This window comes from Bubalus bubalis, chromosome 3 (assembly GCF_019923935.1).
Source record: "Bubalus bubalis isolate 160015118507 breed Murrah chromosome 3, NDDB_SH_1, whole genome shotgun sequence".
NCBI classification, from domain to species: domain Eukaryota; kingdom Metazoa; phylum Chordata; class Mammalia; order Artiodactyla; family Bovidae; genus Bubalus; species Bubalus bubalis.
The window spans coordinates 73,185,067-73,212,786 of record NC_059159.1 but is presented as its reverse complement, the minus strand read 5'-3'; the positions used below and the strand labels follow the sequence as shown (position 1 = coordinate 73,212,786).

Sequence of the window (27,720 nt, the reverse complement as noted above, 5' to 3'; positions counted from 1 at the left end):
AACCAGTCCATTCTGAAGGAGATCAGCCCTGGGATTTCTTTGGAAGGAATGATGCTAAAGCTGAAACTCCAGTACTTTGGCCACTTGATGCGAAGAGTTGACTCATTGGAAAAGACTCTGATGCTGGGAGGGATTGGGGGCAGGAGGAAAAGGGGACCACAGAGGATGAGATGGCTGGATGGCATCACCGACTCGATGGACGTGAGTTTGAGTGAACGCCAGGAGATGGTGATGGACAGGGAGGCCTGGCGTGCTGCGATTCATGGGGTTGCAAAGAGTTGGACACAACTGAGCAACTGAACTGAAGTGGCTGAGAAACCTTCTGATTTGGGAAAAGAATCACAGGGTTTTCACTCTGCAGTGTTTCTTCTAGCTTTGGTTTTAAACTCTTAAAATAGTTGTGAAAATGTAGAAAACCAATATGGTCCAGAAGTACAGCTGAGCACCCTCACTCTGCTCATCTGGAAGGAAGCAGTTGGTTATATCTTGCTGTAAAGAAACCATTGGCAAAGGAAAAAGCCTCCTCCCAGGGTGTTTAATCCAGGGGATTTTAATAATTCTAGTTTATTTTTGTTTTAAATCATAGCAAAGGAAAATTGTGTATCTTTGTGTTCTGTGCCTTTAGAAAATCTGGCTTATTCCTATGTAGGTTCACCTCGTGTCAGCTTCTGCTAATTACAGACAGTTTGCTTAGTGTTGACTCGTGAATCTAAACTCAAACATGGAGAAGAAGTTTCTAGGAATGATTTTCTGGACAGGTATCAGAAGAAATGAACAAAGGAAGGAAAGTGGGAAGTAAGATATTTCAAGTTAAAACAATGTTTTACACTTGTCTTTTTAAAAAAAATTACAATTTCCTCATGCTACCTACCCCTCCTTTTTCTTTCTTAACTATTTTACACTTTAAATTTTATGACAGTTGAGTCAGTAACATCTAACTGGGTGTTTTTATGAAGTAGCACCCCAATGAATCAGTCTGTACTGCAGCACGGAAGAGTGGAGGCAATGATTAAATGTAAAATTCTCTCCAGACACATGATGGAGCCACATTAAACTGCCGCTGCCCACAGGCTACCTGACAGCTGTCTGCCTTGATGTGACTTTTAAATCACTGTGAAGCATTAGAATAGAATACCAATTTGCAACCAAAAGATGTTTCTGAGGTATGAGGAACTTCAGACCAAAAAAAGCTCTAGACATCACTTTGAAAGACTTTAGATGAGCAAATTGCAAATATTAGTACCTCTAAGCTTGACAGGTTACCTATTGAAATAGAAAAGTGAATATTCCTGAATGGAGTATCTCTTCAAGCCAAGAAAGTGACACTAGACTGAAATTGAAAAACCTAAAAATAAATGAAACTCGCACCTAGATGAATGGAGCAAAGTCAGAGGGTCTATAACCTTACCTGGGCTTTGAACTCCTGGGAGTCTGGAATAGTGTCTGTTGATATATTCCAGGTTGCTTTATATACTGTGTTGCACATAGAAGATGCTCAGTGTATACAGAACTCTCTTTCTCTCTTCATTTTCAGTGAAAATAAATTATCTCTGAAAGTGGAGATGGCCACATTTCTATTCCGTAATGAGGAAAAACTCCCGTCTGGTACACTCCAGGCATTTCACTGCCAAAGACCATTAACGCCATGTGGCATGTTGTAGGGACGGACGTGAATGTAAGGACATTTATCAACTGTCAGAATCCTTGTAAAGCCCTGTGTGACCAGGTTAGCACTGACTTGTGCTTTGGGGTAGCTAGTCCCAGCTTCAAGGCCTGTGCAACCTTGTAGTCTCAAGGGTCTTTAACTTGGCTTAATGCTCTGTTCTCATTACCTTGAAATCATTAATGATTTTTTAAGAAGAGACCCTCTGTTCTCGTTTTGCACTAGGCTCCATAAATTAGATTAGCCAGCCCTGCTGGTAATTCTGTGTTTCCTTCTATCATATAGTTCTGCTTAATAGCACTGTATGATAAAACCTACTCCTCAGAGAATTTGCTTGTATTGAACATTTTAGTATGTCTTTTAAAAGTACTGGTACATTGTTAAAAATATTTTGTAGAGCCCCTTTTCCTTTGCCTTCACCTCCCCTTCCCATCATCACCAGCGGAGGCAATACCCAGAGTTGTTGACATCGGAAGAAATGGGGAGTGAGCAGTGAGTGCAGAGGTGGCAGATAGAGTAGTTGGGACGTTGGTTACATCGAGCAAATGATTGTTGTTTGATTTACCAAACACATAAGTATACTAAAAATAAGAGAGCCAGACTTCCTACTGAAGGGATTTACAAGCATTGAAAAGTAGAAACCTGAAAAGAACACTGAGCGCTGGATTAGAATTGTAATTATCAGCACGATCTCACAGCCTTTTAAATTGATATATAGAAATAGATAGATATATTGTTGTTTTTAGTCACTAACTTGTGTCTGACTCCTTGTGACGTCATGAACCTCAGTGTACCAGGCTTCCCTGTCCTTCACTGTCTCCTGGAGCTTGTTCAAACTAATGTCCATTGAGTTGGTGATGCTCATCCTCTGCTGCCCCCTTCTGCTGCCCTCAATCTTTCCCAGAATCAGGGTCTTTTCCAATGAGTCAGCTGTTCACATCAGGTGGCCAGAGCACTGGAGCTTCAGCATCAGTCCTTCCAGTGAACTCAATTCCATTGAATTCCAATCAACTTAATTCAGAGTTGATTTCCTTTAGCATTGACTGTTTGATCTCCTTGCAGTCCAAGGGACTCTCAAGAGTCTTCTCCAACACTACAGTTTGAAAGCATCAATTCTTTGGCTCTCAGCCTTCTTTATGGTCCAACTCTCACATCCATACATGACTACTGGAAAAACCATAGCTTTGACTATATAGACCTTTGTCGGCAGAAGTGATGTCTCTGTTTTTTAATATGCTGTCTAGGTTTGTCATACCTTTCCTTCCAAGGAGCAAGTGTCTTTTAATTTTATGGCTGCAGTCACCATCTGCAGTGATTTTGGAGCCCAAGAAAATAAAATCTGTCACTGTTTCTTTTTCCCCTTCTATTTGCCATGAAGTGATAGGACTGGATGCCATGATCTTAGTTTTCTCAATTTTGAGCTTTAAGCCAGTTTTTTCACTCTTCTCTTTCACCTTCATCAAGAGGCTCATTAGTTCCTGTTTGTCTTCTGCCATTAGGGTCTTGTCATATGCATATTTGAGGTTATTGATATTTCTCCTGGCAGTCTTGATTCCAGCTTGTGATTCATCCAGCCTGGCATTTTGCATGTTGTACTCTGCCTAGAAGTTAAATAAGCAGGGTGACAGTATACAGCCTTCACATACTCCTTTCCCAGTTTGGAACCACTCTGTTGTTCCATGTCCAGTTTTAACTGTTGCTTCTTGATTTTGTACAGGATCTTCAGGAGGCAGGTAAGGTGGTCTGGTATTCCCATCTCTTTCAGAATTTTCCACAGTTTGTTGTGATCCACACAGTCAAAGGCTTTGGCATAGTCAATAAAGCAGAAGTAGATGTTTTCCTGGAACTCTCTTGCTTTTTTGATGATCCAACAGATGTTGGCAGTTTGATCTGTGGTTCCTCCTTTTCTAAACCCAGCTTGTACATCTGGAAGTTCTCAGTTCATGTACTGTTGAAGCCTGGCTTGGAGAATTTGAGCATTACTTTGCTAGCATGTGAGATGAGTGCAATTGTGCAGTAGTTTGAACACTCTTTGGCATTGCCTTTCTTTGGGATTGGAATGAAAACCGACGTTTTCTGGTCCTGTGGCCACTGCTGAGTTTTCCAAAGTTGCTGGCATATTGAGTGCAGCACTTTCACAGCATCACCTTTTAGGATTTGAAATAGCTCAGCTGGAATTCCATCACCTTCACTATATTTGTTCAAAGTGATGCTTCCTAAGGCCTAGTTGACTTCACACTCCAGGATGTCTGGTTCTAGGTGAGTGATCACACCATCGTGGCTATCTGGGTCATTAACATTTTTTTTGTATAGTTCTGTGTATTCTTTTCACCTCTTCTTAATATCTTCTGCTTCTGTTAGGGCCATACTGTTTCTGTCCTTTATTGTGCCCATCTTTGCATGAAATGTTGCCTTGATAGCTCCAATTTTTTTGGAGTCTTTCTCTAGCCTTTCCCATTCTGTTATTTTCCTCTATTTCTTTATATTATTTCCTTAAGAAGGCTTTCTTATCTCTGCTAGCTATTCTCTGGAACTCTGCATGCAGGTGGATATGTATCTTTCTGTTTCTTGCTTGCCTTTTACTTCTCTTCTCAGCTATTTGTAAGGCCTCCTCAGACAACCACTTTGCCTTCTTGCGTTTCTTTTTCTTTGGGGTGGTTTTGGTCACCGCCTCTGTACAGTGTTACAAGCCTCTGTGCATAGCTCTCAGGCGCTCTGCTATCGGATCTAATTGCTTGAATATATCTGTCACCTTCACTGTAAAATCATAAGGTATTTGATTTAGGTCTGACCTGAATGGCTTAGTGGTTTTCCCTACTTTCTTCAATTTAAACCTGAAGTTTGCAATAAGGAGCTCATGATCTGAGCCAAAGTCAGCTCCAGGTCTTGTTTTTGTTGACTGTATAGAGTTTCTCCATCTTCATCTGCAAAGAATATTGTCAGTCTAATTTCGGTATTGACCATCTGGTTATGTACATGTGTCAAGTCATCTCTAAAGGCAATGAAACCTCAGTAATAATGAGCACAGTGAGTGCCCAGATCTTGGTTTTAAATACTGTGCTCCACTGAAAGGAAGCAGGGCTGCTTGGGTAAATGGCTAGTTCTAGGGTTGGTAAATGTAAGATAAACCTGGAACATCTTGTTGCAGAAAGGAAGGAAATACTCAAAGAATGTTGCAGATATGTCAGAAGGACCCAGAAGCCAGCCTAAATGCATGCCTACTGGCCACATCTAATTTAAGCAACAAAATAATGTTGATATCAGACTACTACAACTGGTTGAATAAAATAGGAATCTGTGAGTTTTTAAATTAGAGAAGGGAATATTCTTCCTTGAAATATAAGCTCAACTAACGCAGAAGAGATGGTAGAAATAATCACCAGTGATGACTGTTGCAGGGCAGGTGGGGTAGAAGGAGTCATCAGCAGATGCTAGACTGGTGGTCGGAGGGTCGGTGAGGAACAGGATATTGGCATGATATTTGTACTTGTGTCAGCTCTCATACTGTAACAGGTATTCTTTAACAATCCACTTAATAACACGTTTTTCACATTTTTGTGCTTTTTGTTGATTTTACTGTTTAAAATGTCCCAGACTTCCCTGGTGGCTCAGACGGTAAAGCGTCTGCCTACAATGAGGGAGACCTGGGTTCAATCCTTGGGTCGGGAAGATCTCCTAGAGAAGGAGATGGCAATTCACTTCAGTATTCTTGCTTGGAAAATCCCATGGATAGAGGAGCCTGGTAGGCTACAGTCCATGGGGTCGCAACAAGTCAGACACAATTGTGCGGCTTCACTTTCTTTCTTTCTTTCATGCATAGTGTTCCTAAGCACAAGAAGATTGTGATGTGTCTTACAAAGAAAATAAATGTGTTAGGTAAGCCTCATTACAGCATGAATCATACTGCTGTTGGCCATAGACAGTGTTAATGAATGAATTCTGTGTTAAATAAAATGTCTTTGAACAGAAACACAGAACAAAGTGATGTGTTGATCAGTGGAAGAAAATGAGCTGAAAGCTGATAGGAACCTGACCCTCCGTTTTGCACAGGAGCAGTGCTTCCATGTTTGCTCATTCAGTGTTCAGGGCACATTATCAGACTTCACTGCAATGAATAACAAGAGTCACATGTATCTCATGTAATGGGTACTAACTGGTTGCCGTTGATATTATCAGATTAATTTCATATCACATATAACAGTGTTTTACTTTGCTGTGAAACTACATATATTTGTGAGTAATTTAATAGAATGTTGTTCAGTCGCTAAGTTGTGTCCAACTCTTTGCCATCTCATGGACTGCAGCACCCAGGTTTCCCTGTCCTTCACTATCTCCCGGAGTTGGCACAAACTCATGTCCATTGAGTCAGTGATGCTACCCAACCATCTGATCCTCTGCCTCGCTCTTCTTTTCTTGCCTTCAGTCTTTCCCAGAATCAGGGTCTTTTCCAATAGGTCAGTTCTTCACATCAGGTGGCCAAAGTATTGGAGTTTCAGCTTCAGCCTCAGTCCTTCCAATGAATATTCAGAACTAATTTACTTTAGGATTGACTGGTTCAGGGTTAAAAGAGGCATTTGGGAGATTTTAACTTTGGTTTATATAATATGAAGTAGTAAAAAAAACTTAAAACAGTTTTTTATACATTCCTTCCTAAAATAAAATAAACTGCTTTTTCCTCTGTCGCCTAAAAGAATACCCTAATTATCTGTGTAACCAAATAGAATCATAAATTCTATTATGCTTATTGGGGGTATGAGCACAAAAAAAGAAAAAAAACCTGCTTTTTCCTTCACTAGCCTTCTTTCAGTTTCATATGATTACTAATTTAAGATGTACCTGGGGACTTCCCACGTGGTCCAGTTGCTAGGACTCTGCACTTCCAATGCAGGGGTCCCGGGTTCTACCTCTGATCAGGGAATTAGATCCCACATGCCACAGCTCAAGATCCCTCGTGCTGCAACTAAGACCCAGTGCAGCCAAATAGATGTGTAAACAAAAATAAATATTTAAGATATATCTGGTTTTCAGTTCAGTCACTCAGTCATATCTGACTCTTTGCAACCCCATGGACTGCAGCACACCAGGCCTCCCTGTCCATTACCAACTCCCGGAGTGTACTCAAACTCAGGTCCATTGAGTCGGTGATGCCATCCAACCATCTCATCCTCTGTCGTCCCCTTCTCCTCCTGCCTTCAATCTTTCCAAGCATCAGGGTCTTTTCAAATGAGTCAGCTCTTCGCATCAGGTGGCCAAAGTATTGGAGTTTCAGCTTCATCATCAGTCCTTCCAATGAATATTCAGGACTGATTTCCTTTAGGATGGACTGGTTGGAAGGAATTACAGTTCCAAAGGAAGAAAGTTTATTTTACTAAAAAGTATAAGTAAACCATAGATATTAACTAATCACTCTAAAGTATATATTTTTATGTCACTTTGAACTCCCTGGTATGTCATTCTCTTAAAGAATTTTGGTTTATCATTTCTTTATAGTAGCTTCCAGAGTCTATTTATTATGTGTAGTTTTTAGTGCTAATTGATTAGCTTTTGATACTTTTGAATGAGTGGGGAATATTGTATTAGAATCAAATGGTGAATTAGCTAATTGTATTTTCTTAACATTTGGAGGGATAAGTGAGAAGAGAAGGAAAAGACTCAAGTTGATTCAAAAGCAAAAATGAGAAAACAAGATAATTGGTGTATCATTCAAGTCTTCTAATCCACCAAATATTAGACAAAACAAATTGGGGACTTGTCTTTAAATAGGAGATGTGCTAAGCATATTCTTACTTCAGATTTTTTTTTTTTTTTTTTTAGCTATTTTGTGTTAAGATATTGATTTTTCTGTAGAAGGGATGTTGAGGGCTACTAAAATGAAGCTCATAATTTCAACTTTTGATCAAAGTTTCTTTGGTGCCTGGCACTTAACACTGTATTAATGCCAGGAAATAAATTTTATCTACTTCATCTTTAAGCAAGTTCTTATTCCCTTCTAATGAAGTTGTTGTGCTCAGTCATGCAGTTGTGTCCAACTCTGCAACTCCATGGACCATAGCCACTCAGGCTCCTATGTCCATAGAATTTTTCAGGCAAGAATACTGGAGTGGGTTGCCATTTCCTCCTCCAGGGGATCTTCCTGACCCAGGGATTGAACCTGAGTCTCCTGAGTCTCTTGCATTGGCAGGTGGGTTCTTTACCACTAGCACCACCAGGGAAGAGTCGCTTCTAATTTAGATTTTTAGGAAACATCGGGGGAGGGAGAGGGATATATTCTTTGAGACCAGTTGTCATCTCGGCCAGGCTTTTAAGCTTCCTGGTTACTTGTCATTCAGCAACTCTATGGTAAAGTGTTTATAAGTTATAAATCAGTGCGTTAATAATTTTTATTTCTTCTCTTTTAAACAAATTGGATTTTGTAAAAACAACAAGAATTGTATTTCCTGTTTAGTACAGGTGTCTCTTCAGCCAAAAATCATTATAATAGTTATTGGATATTTGTTTTGTATTTAGTAATCTTCTAAAGTGATTTCATCAGGTATTTCTTAAGAAAACCTTGCGTGATTGGTGAAAATCATAATTTCATAGATGGAAAAACTGGGAGGTAGAAAAGCTGTGAATCTGTTTTCCAGTTAGAATATTCAGCCTCTGTTTTCTTGGTCTATTTTGTAGGGTTTTTTTGTAAAAAGTATCCCTGCCTTCCTGTTTTAGAGAGTGACTTATATTTTGCAATATCTGATGTTTTTCTCCTGCAGAGATATTCCAATGCCGTTAGTCAGCTCAGGAGTGGAGCATGGAAACTTGAGAGAGCTGGCATTTGCAAGAATGAAAGACCTTGGAATACAGGTAAGAGCCTGACCGAAACTGCAGAGATCAAAGTATTCTCAGACATGCGATCACCTGATAAACTTACAGGTTGGGTCAAAGAGCTTTCATGCATTGAAGCCCTTCTTTCTGTACAGCATGTTGAAGCTGAAGTAGTGGTTACACCATCTGCATCCCATCCCTGCACCCCTCTGCTTTCTCCTAAAAGAGTATGGGTTTGTCAATTTAATGGTTGTTTTCTCTTGCCTACTGAAATTGCCAACTATGTGTTCAGCTCCTTTTTTAGAAAACCTCTTTTCTTTTGAAATACTGGGTGTTTGATTCTTGACCAGTGGTTATAGACAAATACGACCTTTGAAGAAACAAGGATGACATGCTGAAATAATTACCGATATTATTGTCCAGATACACCATTCTCCCTTGCCCCACCTTGCCCCTGTGTCTTTTCATTTGCTTTTTTATTTCAGAAATATTTACTAAGCACCTCCTTTCTGCTTTCCCTGGAAATACAAAGGGCCCAGGAATCTGCAGATGATTTTGAAATCATGATATGGTTTAAAACTCAGTGCCCTAGGAGCTATTTCTCAGAGCTGCTAAGAGGAAAGGCCAGGGGGTGTCTAGGCCTGAGCCTGTATCCTGGCTTCTGCTTTGAGCTTCTGATTCACTTGGTCTGGTACAGAGCTGAGGGAGGTTCTCACACACAGTGCAGACATGGACCGCTCTTTGAAAGGCATTGTTTTAAGGACTATGTATCATGTTTGTGGACATACCCGAAACATCTTATTCTCTTAGTTGATTTGCTATAAAGAGGTTTTTCTTTTCTTTTCTTTTTTTCAGAAAACTGTCTAGAGTTTGTGAACAGTATTGGCTTATTCTACCAAAATAATAATAATTTAAGTTCTAGAAAAACAGCAACTGTATGTACAGTAATTGTTATTTAGTTGCTCGGTCCAGAGAAGGCAATGGCACCCCACTCCAGTACTCTTGCCTGGAAAATCCCATGGACGGAGGACCCTGGTAGGCTGCAGTCCATGGGTTCGCTTAGAGTCGGACACGACTGAGCGACTTCACTTTCACTTTCCACTTTCATGCATTGGAGAAGGAAATGGCAACCCACTCCGGTGTTCTTGCCTGGAGAATCCCAGGGACGGGGGAGCCTGGTGGGCTGCCGTCTGTGGGGTCACACAGAGTCAGACACGACTGAAGCGACTTAGCAGCAGCAGTCGCTCAGTCATGTCCGACTCTTTGTGACCCCATGGACCATAGCCAGCCAGGCTCTTCTGTCCATGGGATTTCCCAGGCAAGAATGCTGGAGTGGGTTGCCATTTCCTTCTCCAGGGGATCTTCCTGACCCAGGGATTGAACCCAAGTCTCCTGCATTGGCAGGCAGTTTCTTTACCACTGAACCACCAGGGAAGCCCCATGTACAGTAATGAATAGCCCCAGCAAGTATGTGACTGCTCTGCTCGCTGGTCCCCAGCTGTCCCAGCTCCTCCTCCTCCTCCTCCTCCTCCTCCTCCTCCTCCTCCTCCTCCTCCTGGCCTGGTTAGCCTGATAACCTCATCATCCAGCCATCATCTTTAACCCTGTACCCCTCTTAAACCTTGATAGGCTCTCATAAAGTAATCTAGGACTGAGTCTCAAGACTGGAATTCAGTCGTAGCCACAAGTTATCTAGTTTACCTAGGCAGTGTCTTTACTAGAAAATAAGGACACCCCAATCTCTTTTGTAAAAACCATTCCCCACCCCTCCAAGAAAGGACAAAAGCAGGCAAGTGTTCTTTAGGAGCATGTGATATGGGTTCCCAGGGCATGGAAATAGCTTCGTTTTTCTAGAACTGAATAATGAGCGCTTATTTTTCTTGTGAAATTCTCCATATATACACCAAATACAGTATTAGTAGTATGGCTGCAAGACATCATCAGCTTTCCTAGGGTGATCTTTTCTCACCGATGGAAAGCGTTAGAATCTTGGAAATAAGTTCCACAGTTTGTTCTAGGGGGAAAGTGGACCACAGGACAGATAATAGTCGCTGTGAGGATTTTGTAATTATAAGTGTCAGGCTTCACAGCCTGCACACTGGGTCGTGGAGTAGAAGCGAGAGTTACATCATGTGGCTAGGCCGTGCACACATCCACAGGCAACTCTGTGCTTCCTGGGACATTCAGAGAGCCAGTCTGCCACCATGACACCATGATTCAGACCGTATAAAAATAAAAGCCCTTTCCTCTCCTTCCTCGCATCCCTTCCTCCCTCCCATCCTTTATTCCACAGAGCCCTTCTCTGCAGAAGATAGCAGTCTTAGTTGCCCTCTTTCTGACATTTCTAAAATTTGATACAAACATGGTGATGCTAAAAACATTAACTGCTATAAAATGGTGAAGGTTTTGGAACATTAGGAATTCAATTGTTACTCTTCTATAGATAGAGCTTGGGATTGCACTTTCAGATACAGTTATATCCTCTGGGTAAAACTATGTTCAAATTTTTAGGAGGTATGTTCTTTACTTTCAATATTATGTATTGATCTCCTTTGGATTCTAAATGCCTTTTAAAAAACAATATGCTGTTAACTTCATATATTTCCATTTTGTTTTTCCCTATTTTCAGATTTATTAAAAATGGCTTCGTTTTTAAATTCAGTTTTTTTATCTCAATGTAAATTATGTCCAGATGTAATTTTGAGCCCAGAATTTGGTGGAGAAGTTTCAGTAAAAATTGTATTAGTGACCGGTTTTATATTTGCCTCCCCTTCCCTCTTTCTTTTCTATCTCTTTATTTTTGCCCCATTCCTGTGCCCCTCCTTCCTCCCCTTTCTTCATTTCTTTTGCTTTGTTTTTTTCACAGTGTCGTGACGTGAGAACCAGAGAGGTTGGAATCCAAGAAATTCATCACAAAGTCCGGCCATACCAGGCTAGTGTCTTCATTTTATAGAGAGATTACGTCCTGCTCATTACTCTTTGTCAAGCCTGGGCCTATACCTGCTTATGTATCGTGCTGTGTTTAGTTGCTCTGTCGTGCCCAACTCTTTGCGACCTCATGGACCGTAGCCTGCAGGCTCCTCTGTCCATGGGGATTCTCCAGGCAAGAGTACTGGAGTGGGTTGCCATGCCCTCCTCCAGGGGCTCTTCCCAACCCAAGGATCAACCCCAGGTCTCCCACATTGCAGACGGATTCTTTACTGTCTGAGCCACCAGGGAAGCCCAAGAAAACTGGAGTGGGTTGCCTATCCCTTCTCCAGGAGAACTTCCCGACCCAGGAATCTATTTGGGGTCTCTTGCATTGCAGGCAGATTGTTTACCAGCTGAGCTACCAGGGAAGCCCTATAGTTAGAACCAAAACCAAACTCTCAAAGTTAATAAAGAAACTAAGAGCAAAGAGTCACTGAGAATCAGGTCAAGCCAGCAAAGCCAGATATGAAGGTCACTCAACACTAGAAGGGCCAGGTTAGGAAGGTCAGGTAGGAACTTCATTATAGATGAGTACTGTGCAGCAGAACTTTCTGCACTGCTGGAAGTGTCCTGTCATCTGTGCCACCTAATACGGAGTCAGCTACCAGTCACATGTGACAGTTCAGCATTTGAAAGGTGGCTAGTGCAAGAAGAACTTACTTTTTAATTTTATTTAATGTCACAGTGTCAAAGAATTCAAATATAAATAGCCAAATGTGACTAGTGGCTACCTTCGGGTAAAGCTGAGTGTCACATGCTTATCTCCGTGTTCAGTTATTGCCCACTGGTGGTAATCAGGTGAAGAGATCACCCTCATCAACAGGGTTTCTATAAAACATATTTTTAATGAATTAACTTCTCTCCTGTAATGTCATCGTGTTAGCTATTTGCCAGATTTTTCTGTGGGGGTTCTCTTTCCTGTGGGAGCCTGTTTGAGAAAGGTTAGAAGAGATGAGATCTGCAGCTGATATTTCTCTTCTCAAAATGAATTGGTGGTTTTCACATCTTGGACCTTTTAAGGAAAAAGTAGACCCTGGCACAGTTACTTCTTCTGCCAAATTCTGGTGCAGTCCAGTTACGCAGCAAACAAGAAGCTGAGGAGGCATGTCAGTGTCAATCTGATTGTTCACCCCACTGTGGGTCCAGTCTGCCCATTTTTGGAGTGCATCTGAGTGTGACTGTGCCCACATACATAGCTTTCTCTGCTTGTCAATTGCTCAATATTTGTGCAGAGTACAAGGGCCACTTGAGCAGGATGCAAAAATCAAAACACCATGCAGAGTGCTAACACAAAAGCTTCCCCTAAAACCCTTCTCTGGTGACTGTATTTTCTTTAACCTGTTAATCTCACAATTAGGCATACTGTTGGGTTGGCCAAGAAGTTTTTTGGGTTTCTCCATAACATCTTATGAAAAAAACCCAAATGTACTTTTCGGTCAACCCAATATTTTAAAGGTCCTGTGGAATACTTTTTCTTAAAATCCCATCAAGGAATGAGACCAACACATTTTTCCCCAAAAAAGCAGGTTTTAGTGGAAGAGGTGAGGACTAAAAACCATTGAGCACCTGACTGTTCTGGGGCCCCAGGGTGCTCCCAAGAACTACATACATGACATAATGTATAATTTTACCTTAGAGACTTTTCATAGCAGCTGAGAGATTTAAATCCATGGAAGTATTAACTGAGCCAAACCCTGTAAGAATCTTAAGGTTAATGAGGTTCATATATTTATAAAATGGTAAAACAGTTTTCCTCTTACATCATCTATAGACAAGGCACCAATTCTCATTTATAGTCAGTGCTATTGAGAGGAGAGAAGTAAAAAGAAACATAATTTGTGGTTATTTATTCTCTATCCCTAATTAGAGATATTAGTTTAAATGTATATAATTATAGAAATGTACTTTGTTCTCTAATTCTTTTATAAAAAAAGTTTTGTGTGGCTTTTTATTAAAACAGGTTGAATTGGTGAGAAGAGATTATGTTGCAAATGGAGGCTGGGAAACCTTCTTATCTTATGAAGACCCAGATCAGGACATCTTGATTGGCCTCCTGAGATTACGGAAGTGTTCAGAGGAGACATTCCGCTTCGAACTGGTTGGGGGTGTGTCCATAGTCCGAGAGCTGCATGTGTACGGAAGTGTGGTCCCTGTAAGCAGTCGGGATCCCACTAAATTTCAGCATCAGGTATCCTGGACTGCATTTCTGTTTGACTATGGTTAAGAAGTCGCTCAAAGGAGGAAAAGAGAAAAGGGATTGCAGGGGGGAGAGGGAGGGCAGAGAAGAAAAGGAAGAGGAAAGGAGAAAGGAAAGCATAGAAATAGAGGAACTAACATTACTGTTGTTCAGAGAGGTTTTCTCTTTAAATTGTACCCCTTTGGGCATGAGGGAGGGGGAGGGAGAGACAAATTGAGACTCAATCAAGTGGAATATAATAATAGACTGAACCATAGGAAATTGCTATTTTTGAAAGTCAGAAATGATCTAATACCGGCAATTTTGTGTGATTCAACTATTTTGGAATCGAAGGAGATGATAATGTGAAAGAAAGCACTTATGAAATTTTAAAGCACTTTGTCAATGCAAGCTAAAAGATAGTGGCACACTATTCTACTCCCCCAAACAACCTAAATAAATAACCACTTTTTTTCACTTTCAGGAGAGCAAGTTAAAACTGCTAATGGTGGACCTAGCATTAAACCCCCAATCTATTGATGATTTAAGAATATTGCCTGGTTTCCAAAAGCCTTTTAGAAACTGAAAGGCTGACTAATAATACAAGATTAGATGCTCCAGACTTTCATCACCTGGAGATTGCCTAGAACTTGTTTAAAAAGCGACAGAAATTGACAGGCAATTCCTCCCTTGCTGTGACTAGATTACATCATCCACAAAATACCTTGGGATGGCTTTTGTTGCAGAGTTATTCCTAGTCTGCCACTGAGTACTTTTGGTATAATTGAATCATTTCTTTCCTTATGCCTATAAATGGGTTTTTGTCACTTTTAAAGAGTTTAGCAGCTACTAAATATCAGCCTTCTTGTTTTATGGACCCCTCTTAATGACTTCTCTCCTTCACAGTTCCCTAACCCCCTTTATTGCTTCTTTGTAGGGCTTTGGCATGCTGCTGATGGAGGAAGCAGAACGAATAGCCAGAGAAGAACATGGATCTGGGAAAATAGCTGTTATATCAGGTAACTGGGGGTAGGCATAGAGGGAGGGCAAAGTTCATGATTCATTCACATTGTTAACTTGGTACCACAATTAAAAGTATCTCAGGCTGTTTCAGGAAGGGGGACCTCTTCCAGGGCCCAAGAGTGGGCTTTTGTCTGACACTCGGAAATCAATTGTCCAAGGAGACACACGTGCTGACAAAGCAAGAGACTTTACTGGGAACGGGCACCTGGGTGGAGAGCAGAAGGGTAAGGAACCCAGGAGGACTGCTCTGCCACGTGGCTCACAGTCTCGGCTTTTATGGTGATGGGATTAGTTTCCAGGTTGTCTCTGGCCAGTCGTTCTGACTCAGGGTCCTTCTTGGTGGTGCACGCATCGCTCAGCATAGATGGATTCCAGCAAGAAGGATTCTGGGAGTTTGGTAGGACACATGAACTGGTGTCTCTACTCTCCTTTTGACCTTTCCCAAGTTCTTCCAGTTCATGGTAGTTTGTTATTTCCACGTTCCTTATCAGGACCTCCTATTTAAGAGAACTCGTGCAAGTGGTTACTATTCAGGCCTGGCCAGGGTGGTTCCCCTAACAAGGCCTCTCTTGCCTCTGTTTATGATTATTATGTTCAGAATTGGGCAGAACCAAATAGGGAAAAGACTGGTGGTGCTCTGGCACAAAGAAAATTCCTGTAAGCAGTCTGGCGGAATAGAGCTTGCAGACACTCTGGTGGAAAGATGAGTAATCTGTATCCTATCTTCCTCATGGTCTCTCCTGTCTCCTCATCCTCCCTATCGTCATGGTACCCTCCTGTACCCTATCTCCTCATGGTCTCTTGTGCTTCGTTGCCCAGTTACTCTGTCTGGGAAAATGAAATTAGATGAATGAATCTAAGAAAATCATAAGTTAATGTGGTAATTGTGAGTATTGTTCAGAAAATTAAAATAGAACATCGTTGCTAGTACAAGATGTTTCTAGACAGAGTTCCTTACTCCTTAAAAATTGTTTTCAATGACTTTGTTCCTGGGGAACAGATTTCTTCCCTTTTTTGGAAGTGTTCCCCTTAGCCTCACCTAGGACATCAGGTGATTGGGGGAAGTGGGCGTGAAAAGATAAGTCTGGTGTAAGTGGAATAAAAAATAACATGACTACACCCATTCACTCGTACTCTTCACTGTCATACCCTTACAAAATTTGCTCTTCTCAATAAGCAGCTAACATGGTGAAAGCCCTGATCAAGATTCAGGTTACTTTTCCCTCCAGCATTATTACATGAAACTTAAAAAAAAAAAATCAGTAAGTTGTTACCAATCAATAAATCAATACCTTTGCCCAGATTTTAATGATTACAGTTATGAAAATGTAATGACCCAGGCTCACTTAATCGATTATTTAATCTGGCTGTGGTTTTTGGCATTTTCCAGACAGATTAATAAAGCATTTTTTAACACTGCTAGCTCTCTATATTTTTCTATGTTATCTTGAATATTTTTAATTGAAGTATAGGTGATTTACAATGTTGTGCTAATTTCTGCTGTACAGCAAAATGACTCCGTTATATACATACATAATTCTTTTTTATATTCTTTTCCATTATGGTTTATCCCAGGTTATTGAATATAGTTCCCTGTGCTATGCAGTAGGACCATCCTAAATGTAGCAGTTTACATCTACCAGCCCCACACTCCCAATCCATCCTCTACCTCCTGCCTTGGCAACCACAAGTCTGTTCTTTGTGTTTTTTCTGTTACCTTAAACCCTGTAAAGAGGTGGGAATTCAATGAAGCTCACCTTCTTGGTTGCCAGTATTTGTAATTAAAAAAGGTTTACTTCTCAATTGTTCAGCTTGTGGTTGACAAGAAGTCAACCTTCCCTGGTACCAGGAAAGGCCAGACTGCCTCAGAGCTCATTATACGTGTGCATCTGTGAATCACCTGAAATTTCAGCAGGCCTCTTTTGCCAGCAAACTGTCAGTGTTTTCAGTAGTACCGTGCTTTGCAAGCCTTAATGTGTTTGTGAATCATCTGGAGACCTTGTTGAAGTGCAGATTCTGACCCATTGGGTCTGGGTTGGAGCCTGAAGGCCTAGGTGTCTAACTGGCTCCTGGCAAGACCATTCTGATTGTCTTCAGATCACACTTTGAGTAGCAAGGTTTTAGTATGCTCTTCCAAATGTAGTATTCTGTTTCAGATCACTAAGGTAAAGGTATTCTGTGTGACCCTGGCAGCGCCTGCATTCCCAAAGTCTGATGTGCAGCTGTGTGATTTTCTGGTATCGTGGGAACCTGTTGAATTTTAAAACTGAAGGGCATCTGTATTCTGTCACTTCTCTGCTTTAGTTAATTTGCCTTCATGCTATCTCTCTCTTTTTTGAAATGTTATATGCAGAGAGGAGCGTCTGATTTGCCCGGGACACATTCAGTTACCTGTAAGAACCTCAGTTTCTGTTTTTTGAACAGTGTCTTACTAAGTGGAAATCAGCATCTGTGCTCTTTCTAGGTTATTATTCTAATCTAAATAATAGCTCAATTTCAGATCATCTGCTTGTTGAACTTTTAAAATAGCAAGAAGAGACTTGCTAAAAATAACAGGGAAGAACCTTTCCCTTTATTAGCTGTCACAGGTAAACTACTGGATTTCTGTACAGGGGTTTCTCATGGCCAGCAGGTTTTTACAGGAGCAGCCCTGGAAATGCGCTCTTGGTACTCAGGTGAGTCCTGTGGGAGGAAGTGGTACTTCCTGTCTCTGATCTAGGAACCCTCACCAGCGCCCTGTACTGAAGAATCCATCTAGGGCCTTGACTTTCTGTTTGACCCAAGATCTGATCCCCCTTCAGATGAAAACACTAAGAACATTTACTCTATGTGTGATGCATTGTATTTCTCTAATTTAGTAACATGTTAGTGTTCTATTTGAGTTCCTGAATTAGACACCTGAGGTGTCCATTATTCAGAACTTCAAGGAGGGCAGATGTAAAGTGTTCTTGTTGGTTTTTAATCATAATGTGTTTCTTGGTTGGTTGTTTTCCTTCCCTTATTTGTTCAGTTGACTTTGGTCTTCCTGATTTAAGTACAATGCTGTGTGTGTGTGTGTTTTAATTGGTTTTTTGTTAAGAGTCAGTTCTTCTCCGTAAGTGATCCTTAGAATGAAAATCTTACGATCGTGCTGGTGCCTCGGCTGCCTTTATTCACGGTACTTCATTAGCCGTGATGTGTAAGAAGAGACACTTGGGCCGGGGCGTTAAGATTCTGTTCCTGCACTGCCAGCAGCTCTCCTTGTGATGATCTTGAACAATGTTGCTCGAGTCTCCATGGACCTTTATTTCTTTACTACAAATAAGTGTGTTAGGTTATCATTTGCCACTCTAACAGTCTAGAAATCTGCCCCTTAAATAGCTTCATCTCTTTTAGTTCTCAACAAGATCAATTTTTTTTTTTTTCTGATTTCATATTAAGTAGATTCTTTTATGAAACCATACCAGGAGACCCTTTAATTTCATGAGTAATTAGTCTCCTTCAGTTTGGGTGTTTGATGATAGAAATGATGATAAAGTTTCCCGTAGGTAGCTACTCCTGTCTATGAAAGGAAGTGGATGCCTGTCCACTTCAGTCCCATCTGGCGATACTCTGTGATCTGTGTCCTACCTGGCTTGTTTGTTTTTCTTTTCCTGACCTTGCCCTGGATTTGTAAATCTATCCTTCTGGTCTGTAGGCTTTTGTGTAACTCATACACAGTGCTAGCCTAGATATTCTGTCCTGGCATAACTAGTCGCTTGAAGAAGGGAGAGACAGCTCACTTACATTCTGGTTACACTGGCTGTGAGAGGCATGCATTTATGTAGAATCCTTTTAATTAAATTCTGATGCATTATGATTTCCCTTTATCTTGCCAGCAGATTGTTTCTGTTACTTGGATTTATAGTCTTCGATTCTGCCTCTGGACAATATGACTGACTACACAGTAGATCTGATTTGAATCACTAGTCAGAAAGATTCCGTATATGCTGTTTTTCCATATTAAAACACAAATTGTTTTTTATTTGTTGTCTCAATATATTTTATTTATAAAAGGTCCATGTTGTGTATTTTGCAGCTGATTTATAAAAGACTAACTTGATAGCTACATGAGAAAATTGAAAACCCGTTTATCAACATCAAATGAAACACTGTCTCAGAGTGTCTTTTTTTTTTTTTTTTTTTTACTATTTATTTGGCTATGCTGAGTCTTAGTTGCGGCACATGGGATCTTTGATCTTCCTTGTGGCATGTGGGATCTTTTTTTTTTTTTCCCTAAGTTGGGGTATGTAGCTGTGGAATGTGGGATCTAGTTCCCTGACCAGGCATCAAACATGGGCCCCCCTACATTGGTAATGTGGAGTTTTAGCCCCTGGACCACCAGGGAAGTCCATCAGAGTGACTTTTAAGTTTATTCATTCTGCCTAAGTATATAAAATTGTCTTGGTAAACTGTGTGTTTTCAAATTAACCGTCAACTCTGAATGTTAAATTAAAGCATAATGAATTTCTTAATACCAGAATTGCTACATTTCTGGAGTGTCTCCTGTGTGCAGGGGCCTAGGGCTGAGAGGGCAGATAGAGGAGGGAGGAGATGATGCCCTGCCTTTGAGGGATGTTCACGTGGACCAGAGCAGCTCACTCAGTCTTCACCCTGCAGCTTGTCCGTAACTGCAGAGGAAGACAGGTTTTTCCCTACTTAGACTATTTCTTAACTCAGGATTAGCTGCTTCAGCATGAGAAAATAATCTTTTTCTACATATAAAAATGGGTAAATCACTACTATGAGAACAATCAGCTTATGAAATAATATGCAGGCAGGAAATAATAGTTAATTGCTGCTAAATACCCAAGCAATTAATTAGTCCCTGTTAAGTTCAAGTGCTATAGTATCTTTCATCAACTTCCTCATATTGCTTCTATCAACATCCATTTGTTTAAGATGAACAAATCGTATTTACTTAAAAGCCATGATGTTTATCTACTTGGATGATCAGTTTCTCTCCTTTAAAAATGTTGCAATGAAGCAGTTTTTTTTTCTTCCCTCTCTTATATTGTCAAGTGCAGAGATTTATACTGTAGAACCTAACCATAACATTTGAAATGCCATCACTAATAATCACCATGGAAACTGGAGATCTCTGATGTCACACTGCCCGTACCATTTTTGAAAGGGCAAATATAACTGTCAGTAGCCACTATTTAAAAAGCCACTTAATACCACCAACAAAATGACCTTTTTTCCTTTAGGCAGTTTTGGCTAGGTTTCAGATCCAATCGTGTTCCTGTTTCATTTTGCCAGGCTAATTGCTATGCATCAAGACGGACAGCTATTCCCCAAGCTCCCCCCACTGCCTTCGTCACAAGCAGTATCCTATTTGTGTTCTTTCAAGTAGAAAATTAACATGGCCATTGGCCAAGAATTGCACCAGGCTGACGGATCAAACGATGATGAGAAATGAGGAAAATATCAGATTGTTTGATGACAGAAATCACTGAAGTCAGAGATCAATACCCATTTTGTTTCAGCCTATTAAAAAGGCAAAGAAGAGGGCAGGGGAAGCGAGTTTAAATATAGGATGAGCAAACTGAGTTTCCGTGGGGATATGATTATTCTAGATCATGGAGCTCAGAGTCACATGACTCTAAAGGCATGTCTACAATCCCAACTAGTGAAAAACATCATTGTGCCCGAGACTTACAGCCTCTGATATGGCTTCCTGGAACTGAAATGAATGGTCTTGTGCCCCAGAAACACTGATTAACAAGATAATATTTGGGCAAAAAGTAACAATTATTTTGTTTCATTGGCCAGTGTTCCAGGCTGCACATATCTCCCTCAGTTGGAGGTAAAGTTAGTTTTATGCTTTGCATTATCATCTAGTTGAAAAAAAGGGCACATTTGTAACTAGATCTGTCTGGTAATGGACTCATAATCTACTAAAATGCCTGGAAAAGCTTTTCCTCACTTTGGCTTACCTATTTGCTAATGGACACAGGAAGCTTGCTGAAGGCAAACCAGTATGGGCCATGTGTGTTAATACAGGACTTCTCAGGAAAGAAGGGAAAAGACTGTTTCCTCTTTTCTACCTTCATAATAATTTATCCCTTTACAGTTTTTTCATAAATCATTCCCTGTAAGTTGCTCAGTCGTGTCCAACTTTTTGCAACCCTGTGGACTTTAGGCCACCAGGCTTCTCTGCCCATGGAATTCTCCAGGCAAGAATACTGAAGTGGGATAGCCATTTCCTTCTCCGGGGGATCTTTCCAACCCAGGGATCAAACCAGGTCTTTTGCATTGCAGGCAGATTCTTTATCATCTGAGCCACCAGGGAAGTCCAAATTATTTCCTAATACTCCCTTAATGAAACGCACACCATTCAGTTCAGTTCAGTCGTTCAATCGTGTCCAACTCTTTGCAACCCCATGAATCACAGCACACCAGTCCTCCCTGTCTATCACCAACTCCCAGAGTTCACTCAAACTCATGTCCATTGAGTCAGTGATGCCATCCAGCCATCTCATCCTCTGTCGTCCCCTTCTCCTCCTGCCCCCAATCCCTCCCAGCATCAGAGTCTGTTCCAGTGAGTCAACTCTTCGCATGAGGTGGCCAAGTACTGGAATTTCAGCTTTAGCATCAGTCCTTCCAAAGAACACCCAGGACTGATCTCCTTTAGGATGGACTTGTTGGATCTCCTTGCAGTCCAAGGGAGTCTCAAGAGTCTTCTCCAACACCACAGTTCAGAAGCATCAGTTCTTCTGCACTCAGCTGTCCAACTCTCACATCCATACATGACCACTGGAAAAACCATAGCCTTGACTAGATGGACCTTTGTTGGCAAAGTAATATCTCTGCTTTTGAATATGCTATCTAGGTTGGTCATAACTTTCCTTCCAAGGAGTAAGCGTCTTTTAATTTCATGGCTGTAGTCACCATCTGCAGTGATTTTGGAGCCCCAAAAAATAAAGTCTGACACTGTTTCCCCTGTTTCCCCATCTATTTCCCATTAAGTGATGGGACCAGATGCCATGATCTTCATTTTCTGAATGTTGAGCTTTAAGCCAACTTTTCACACTCCTCTTTCACTTTTATCAAGAGGCTTTTTAGTTCCTCTTCACTTTGTGCCGTAAGGGTGGTGTCATCTGCATATCTGAGGTTATTGATATTTCTCCCGGCAGTCTTGATTCCAGCTTTGTGCTTCTTCCAGCCCAGCATTTCTCATGATGTACTCTGCATAGAAGTTAAATAAGCAGGGTGACAATATGCAGCCTTGACGTACTCCTTTTCCTATTTGGAACCAGTCTGTTGTTCCATGTCCAGTTCTAACTGTTGCTTCCTGACCTGCATATAGGTTTCTCAAGAGGCAGGTCAGGTGATCTGGTATTCCCATCTCTTTCAGAATTTTCCACAGCTTATGGTGATCCACACAGTCAAAGGCTTTGGCATAGTCAATAAAGCAGAAATAGATGTTTTTCTGGAACTCTCTTGCTTTTTCCATGATCCAGCGGATGTTGGCAATTTGATCTAGGTTCTATATATTCCTCTTTCTCATTCATTTTGCGACGTTAACAGTGATCATACATAATCCTTTTTTGGTGCGTGTTCCAGTGGGATTGTGCTGTGGTGGTGAATACATTTCTTTTCAGAAACAACAGGTACAACATAAAATACTGCTTTACTACAAGAACTTGATTAATTTCAGCATCATTATTAGCCAACTAGCATTGACACAGAACACTCTCTTGCTTGATAGCACATTAGCTAAATGCTTGCTCAGCGGTGTCTGTATCTCAGCTGGACTGTGGAGGCATTGTCACATAGCTCACTTCAGGGCTCTATTCCTTGACTTGATGTTTATTCGTTTATCCCTCTATTCATTTATAGATGAATCGGGTACCAGTTATACAGTATTTGTACATCAAGTGCATTGGACCCGTCCCACAGTTGGTATCACATGACTATATTAATTAATGTTTTTTCAAATATTCCCAAATAGGCCACTAGTCAGTTTCCACTGTTTGGATCTTGCAGGCCACTGAATTTTTGGTGAAGTTTCCTAGGCAGGGGCGCTTCCCAGCTGGTGCTGGAGGTAAAGAACCTGCCTCCCAATGAAGGAGACACAAGACACCTGGGTCCAGTCCCTGGGTCGGGAAGACCCCCTGGAGAAGGGAATGGCAACCCACTCCAGTATTCTAGCCTGGAGAATCCCATGGACAGAGGAGCCTGGCGGTCCCTAGGGTTTCACAGAGTCAGACACAACTGAAGCAACTTGGCACGCCAGCACCTTGGTCCATGTGTAGTGGGATAACAAGTTCCTGGGCAGAAGCTGGTGATGCCAGTAGAGATGCCAGCATGGGAGCAATAGGATGTGGCAAGTTGCTATTGCTCTTCCCAGGCCCACGCTGTTGAGTCTTGTGTCGCCAAAACGCGTGCCTGAAAGTCTGGCAAGATAGCCTTGCTAATTTAGTTGACACACGTACATGTGTAGCCGTTTTCTCCCCATTCTTGTTCCTCTTTGTTTATGGATATTGGGAATGACGGTTGTATACTCTGCTCCGGTAGAGGAACAGAGTTAGAGTGTATGGTTCCTAAGAACATTCCTGAGCAGTCTAGGAGCTTTGATATAAAGGTTTGCTTTTTTGTTACATGCTTCACAGGCTTTTTTCTGAGGAAGGACACCTTCCACAGAAGTCTAGCCTGCAATGGTCACCATCTGCTGTCTGTCACAAAGGCTCTTTTATGGTTCGTTGCAGTGTTAACTCCTTATCACTGTAACATTTGTGTGATTATTACTGTTCTTTTCTCCGAGTGTTTGACATTGCTCTAACCCATTCAGTTTGATAAAGCTCTTCTCTTTGAGATCAGTTAGAGGCAGGGATTTGGCAAATTCTTGCCGGTTGGGTGAGCAGATAACTAAATAATGCTGGAAAATACTGATGCTGCCTTTTTTAGCGGCAGCCAAGATACTGATATTATGGAGCCTTTTAGCTGGGATGTTTCTGATTCCAACAAGACATTGCTGTTGTTTTCCAGTCAGTAAGTCATGTCCGACTCCATGCAACCTCACAGACTGCAGCACACCAGGTTCCTCTGTCCTCCAGGAGATGTGCTCAAATTCATGTCCACTGAGTCTGTGATACTTTCTAACTACCTCATCCTCTTTGTTGTTTTCAGTCACTAAGTCATGTCCAACTCTTTGCGACCCTGTGGACTGCAGCACAGCAGGCTTCCCTGACCTTTACCATCTCCTAGAGTTTGCTCAAACTCATGTCCATTGAGTCAGTGATGCCATTCAACCATCTTGCCCTCTGTTGTCCCCTTCTCCTCCTGCCCTCAGTCTTTCCCAGCATCAGGGTCTTTTCCAGTGAGTTGGCTCTTCACATCAGGTGGCCAAAGTATTGGCGCTTCAGCTTTAGCACCATGCCTTCCAGTGAATATTCAGCATTAATTTCCTTTAGGATTGACTGGTTTGATCTCCTTGCAGTCCAGTGGACTCTTAAGAGTCTTCTCCAGCCCCACAGTTCAAAAGCATCAATTCTTCGGCACTCAGCCTTCTTTATGGTCCAACACTCACATCCATACATGACCACTGGAAAAACCATAGCTTTGACTATACAGACCTTTGTCAGCAAAGTGATGTCTCTGCTTTTTAATAAACTATCTAGGTTTGTCATAGCTTTTCTTCCAAGGAGGAAGCGTCTTCTAATTTCATGGTTACAGTCACCGTCCACAGTGATTTTGGAGCCCAAGAAAATGAAATCTGACAGTGTTTCCACTTTTTCCCCGTCTATTTACCATGAAGTGATGGGACTGGATACCATGATCTTCATTTTTTGAATGTTGAGTTTTAAGCCAGCTTTTTCACCCTCCTCTTTTACCTTCATTAAGAGGCTTATTAGTTCCTCTTCACTTTCTAACTGTTGCTTCTTGTCCTGTATACAGGTTTCTCGGGAGGTGGGTAAGGTGGTCTGGTGTTCCCATCTCTTTAAGAATATTCCACAGTTTGTTGTGATGCACAAAGACTATAGCGTAGTCAATGAAGCAGAAGTAGATTTTTTTGGGAATTCACTTGCTTTTTCTATGATCCAGCAGATATTGGCAATTTGATCTCTGTTTCCTCTGCCTTTTCTAAATCCAGGTCGAACATCTGGACGTTCTCAGTTCATGTACTGATGAAGCCTAGCTTGAAGGATTTTGAGCATAATCTTGCTAGCATATGAAATGATTGCAACTGTATGGTAATTTGAACATTCTTCAGCATTGCCTTTCTTTGGGATTAGAAGAAAACTGACCTTTTCCAGTCCTGTGGCCACTGCTGAGTTTTCCAAATTTGCTGGCATATTGAGTGCAGCACTTTCACAGCATCATATTTTAAGATTTGAAATAGCTTGACTGGAATTCTATCATCTCCACTAGCTTTGTTGGTAGGAATGCTTTCTAAGACCCACTTGACTTCACACTCCAGGTTGTCTGGCTCTAGGTGAGTGACCACACCATCGTGGTTATCTGGGTCATTAAGACCTGTTTTATACAGTTCTTCTGTGTATTCTTGCCATCTCTTCTTAATATCTTCTGCTTTTGTTAGGTTCATACCATTTCTGTCCTTTATTGTGCCCATCTTTGCATGCAGTGTTCCCTTGGTATCTCTAATTGTCTTGAAGAGATCTCTAATCTTTCCCATTCTATTGTTTTCCTCTATTTCTTTGCATTGTTCACTTTAGGAAGCTCTATTATCCCTCCTTGCTGTCCTCTGGAACTCTGCATTCAACTCAGTATATCTTTCCCTTTCTCCTTTGCCTCTCACTTCTCTTGCTATTTGTCTTCTCAGCTATTTGTAAAGCCTCCTCAGATGACCACTTTATCTTCTTGTGTTTCTTTCTTGGGAATGGTTTTAGTTACCGCCTCTTATAAAACGTTATGAACCTCTGTCCATAGTTCTTCAGGCACTCTATCATATCTAATCCCTTGAATCTATTTGTCACTTCCACTGTATAATCATAAGGGATTTAATTTAGGTCATACCTGAATGGCCTAGTAGTTTTCCCTACTTTCTTCAATTTAAGTCTGAATTTTGCAAAAAGGAGTTCATGACCTGAGCCACAGTGCCTGGTCTTGTTTCTGCTGACTGTATAGAGCTTCTCCATCTTTGGCTGCAAAGAATATTATCAATCTGATTTCAGTATTAACCATCTGGTGATATCCACATATAGTCATTTCTTGTGTTGTTGGAAGAAGGTGTTTCCTATGACCAGTGCGTACTCTTGGCAAACTCTATTAGCCTTTGCCCTGCTTCATTCTGTACTCTAAGACCAAACTTGCCTGTTACTCCAGGTATCTCTTGACTTCCTACTTTTGCATCCAGTCCCTTATGATGAAAAGGACATCTTTCTTTGGTGTTAGTTCTAGAAGGTCTTGTAGATCTTCCTAGAATCGTTTATCTTCGGCATTAGTGGTTGGGGCATAGACTTGGATTATTGTGATATTGAATGATTTGCCTTGGAAATGAACCATTTTGGACTGTTTTATTGCTTATGAGGGCTACTCCATTTTTTCTAAAGGAAGTAGATATAATGGTCATCTGAATTAAATTCTGCCATTCCATCCATTTTAGTTCACTGATTCCTAAAATGTCAACGTAAACTCCAGTTTACCTTGATTCATATACCTAACATCCCAGATTCCTATGCAATATTGTTCTTTACAGCATCAGACTTTACTTCCATCAGCAGACACATCCAGAACTGGACGTCATTTCCACTTTGCCTCAGATTCTTCATTCTTTCTCAAGCCATCTCTCTGCTCTTCCCCAGTAACATATTGGACACCTACCAGCCTGGGGGCACTTATCTTTCAGTGTCAGAGCTTTTTGCCTTTTCATACGGTTCATGGGGTTCTCAAGGCAAGAATAGTGAAGTGGTTTGCCATTCTCTTCTCCAGTGGACCACGTTTTGTCAGGGACAGACGTGCAGGGACATGCCCTTTGGCCGCTCCACGTAGCTGGAGGATACACCTGGTGCCCTGGTTGTCCCACTGCTGGTCTTCGTTGGGCGAGTAAACCTTCACTGGCCGTCGGGTGTCAGTCAGCGTGCGGCACAAAGTCAAGGCACACGAGCCTGGCTTAAACTGTTGTCTCTAACCAATGGCTCACATTTTCAAGACATTAGGTGATGGATTTAGATTTTAGCTTGTGGTCACAGCATAATGTTTGCTTATGCACCTCACTACCTCCCGAAGCATCCACTAACTCAGTTTGTCCATTTGGTAAAGGACTCACTGATGTTTGGTACACCAGTCAGAAGCCCCAGATTTATACCCCGTGTGTTCTGTTAGCTCTTACTGCAAATCCTAATAATTAGTAGTTGTCATTTATTACAGAGGAACACATCATCCCAAAATTTAGTGACTTAAAACAACCATTTTATTTGTTCAGTGATCCTGTGGGTCAGAAATTCAGCAGGGCATAGAGAAGATGGCTTGTCTCTGTTCCATGATGTCGAAGGCCTCAGCTGCAGTGCCTTAAATGGTTGGCAGCTGCTGGGGTGATGCATCTGGAGTCTCTTCTAGGCGGCAGCGAGTGTGCTCGACTGAAACTGTCAACATGAGCACCTTGGTTCTTCTCCACATGCTTGAGCTTCTCCTGGCATGAAGGCTGGCCTCTAAGACTCTTATAAGTTGTAGAACATCTTATGTGCATTATTTATGGCTGTGTAATTTTTTAAAAAACCACAGATGTTAGTAACTGAAAACAACAGTTATTTCATAGTCTTCATAAGTCAGGAATCTAGAAGGAATCTAGCTGGGTGCCTCTGGCCCAGAGCATCTCATAAAGCTGCAGTTAGGGTGTCAGCCAGGGCTGTAATTTCAAAGATTCAACTGGGATTGAAGGGTCCACTTCCAAGTTCGCTATGTGGTCTTTGGCAGACTTCAGTTCCTCACCGGCTGCTGGTCTCAGGGCCAGTGTTCCTCCCTAGGGCGACCATCTCTTTAAGGCTGCTCATCATGTGGCCACCTGCTTCCCCCAGCAGAGTGATCACAGAGACAGAGCCCCTTTGAGATGGAAGCCCTAGTCTTAATAACCTGGTCTCAGAAGAGAGCCAGTGTGTCCACC

The 27,720-nt window shown here is 41.5% G+C and overlaps 1 protein-coding gene across 4 annotated transcripts in view; it reads left to right on the top strand.

Annotated features, from left to right (window-relative positions):
• The window catches only part of ELP3 (elongator acetyltransferase complex subunit 3), a 144,351-nt gene that overhangs the window by 92,809 nt on the left and 23,822 nt on the right, over nt 1-27,720 (top strand). For all 4 annotated transcript variants that reach the window (XM_044939729.2, XM_025281384.3, XM_044939728.2 and 1 more), the window contains exons 11-14: nt 8,413-8,503; nt 11,331-11,396; nt 13,395-13,622; nt 14,548-14,629. In XM_044939729.2, the coding sequence (XP_044795664.1) occupies nt 8,413-8,503; nt 11,331-11,396; nt 13,395-13,622; nt 14,548-14,629 (467 nt within the window). The remainder of the gene's footprint in view (nt 1-8,412; nt 8,504-11,330; nt 11,397-13,394; nt 13,623-14,547; nt 14,630-27,720) is intronic.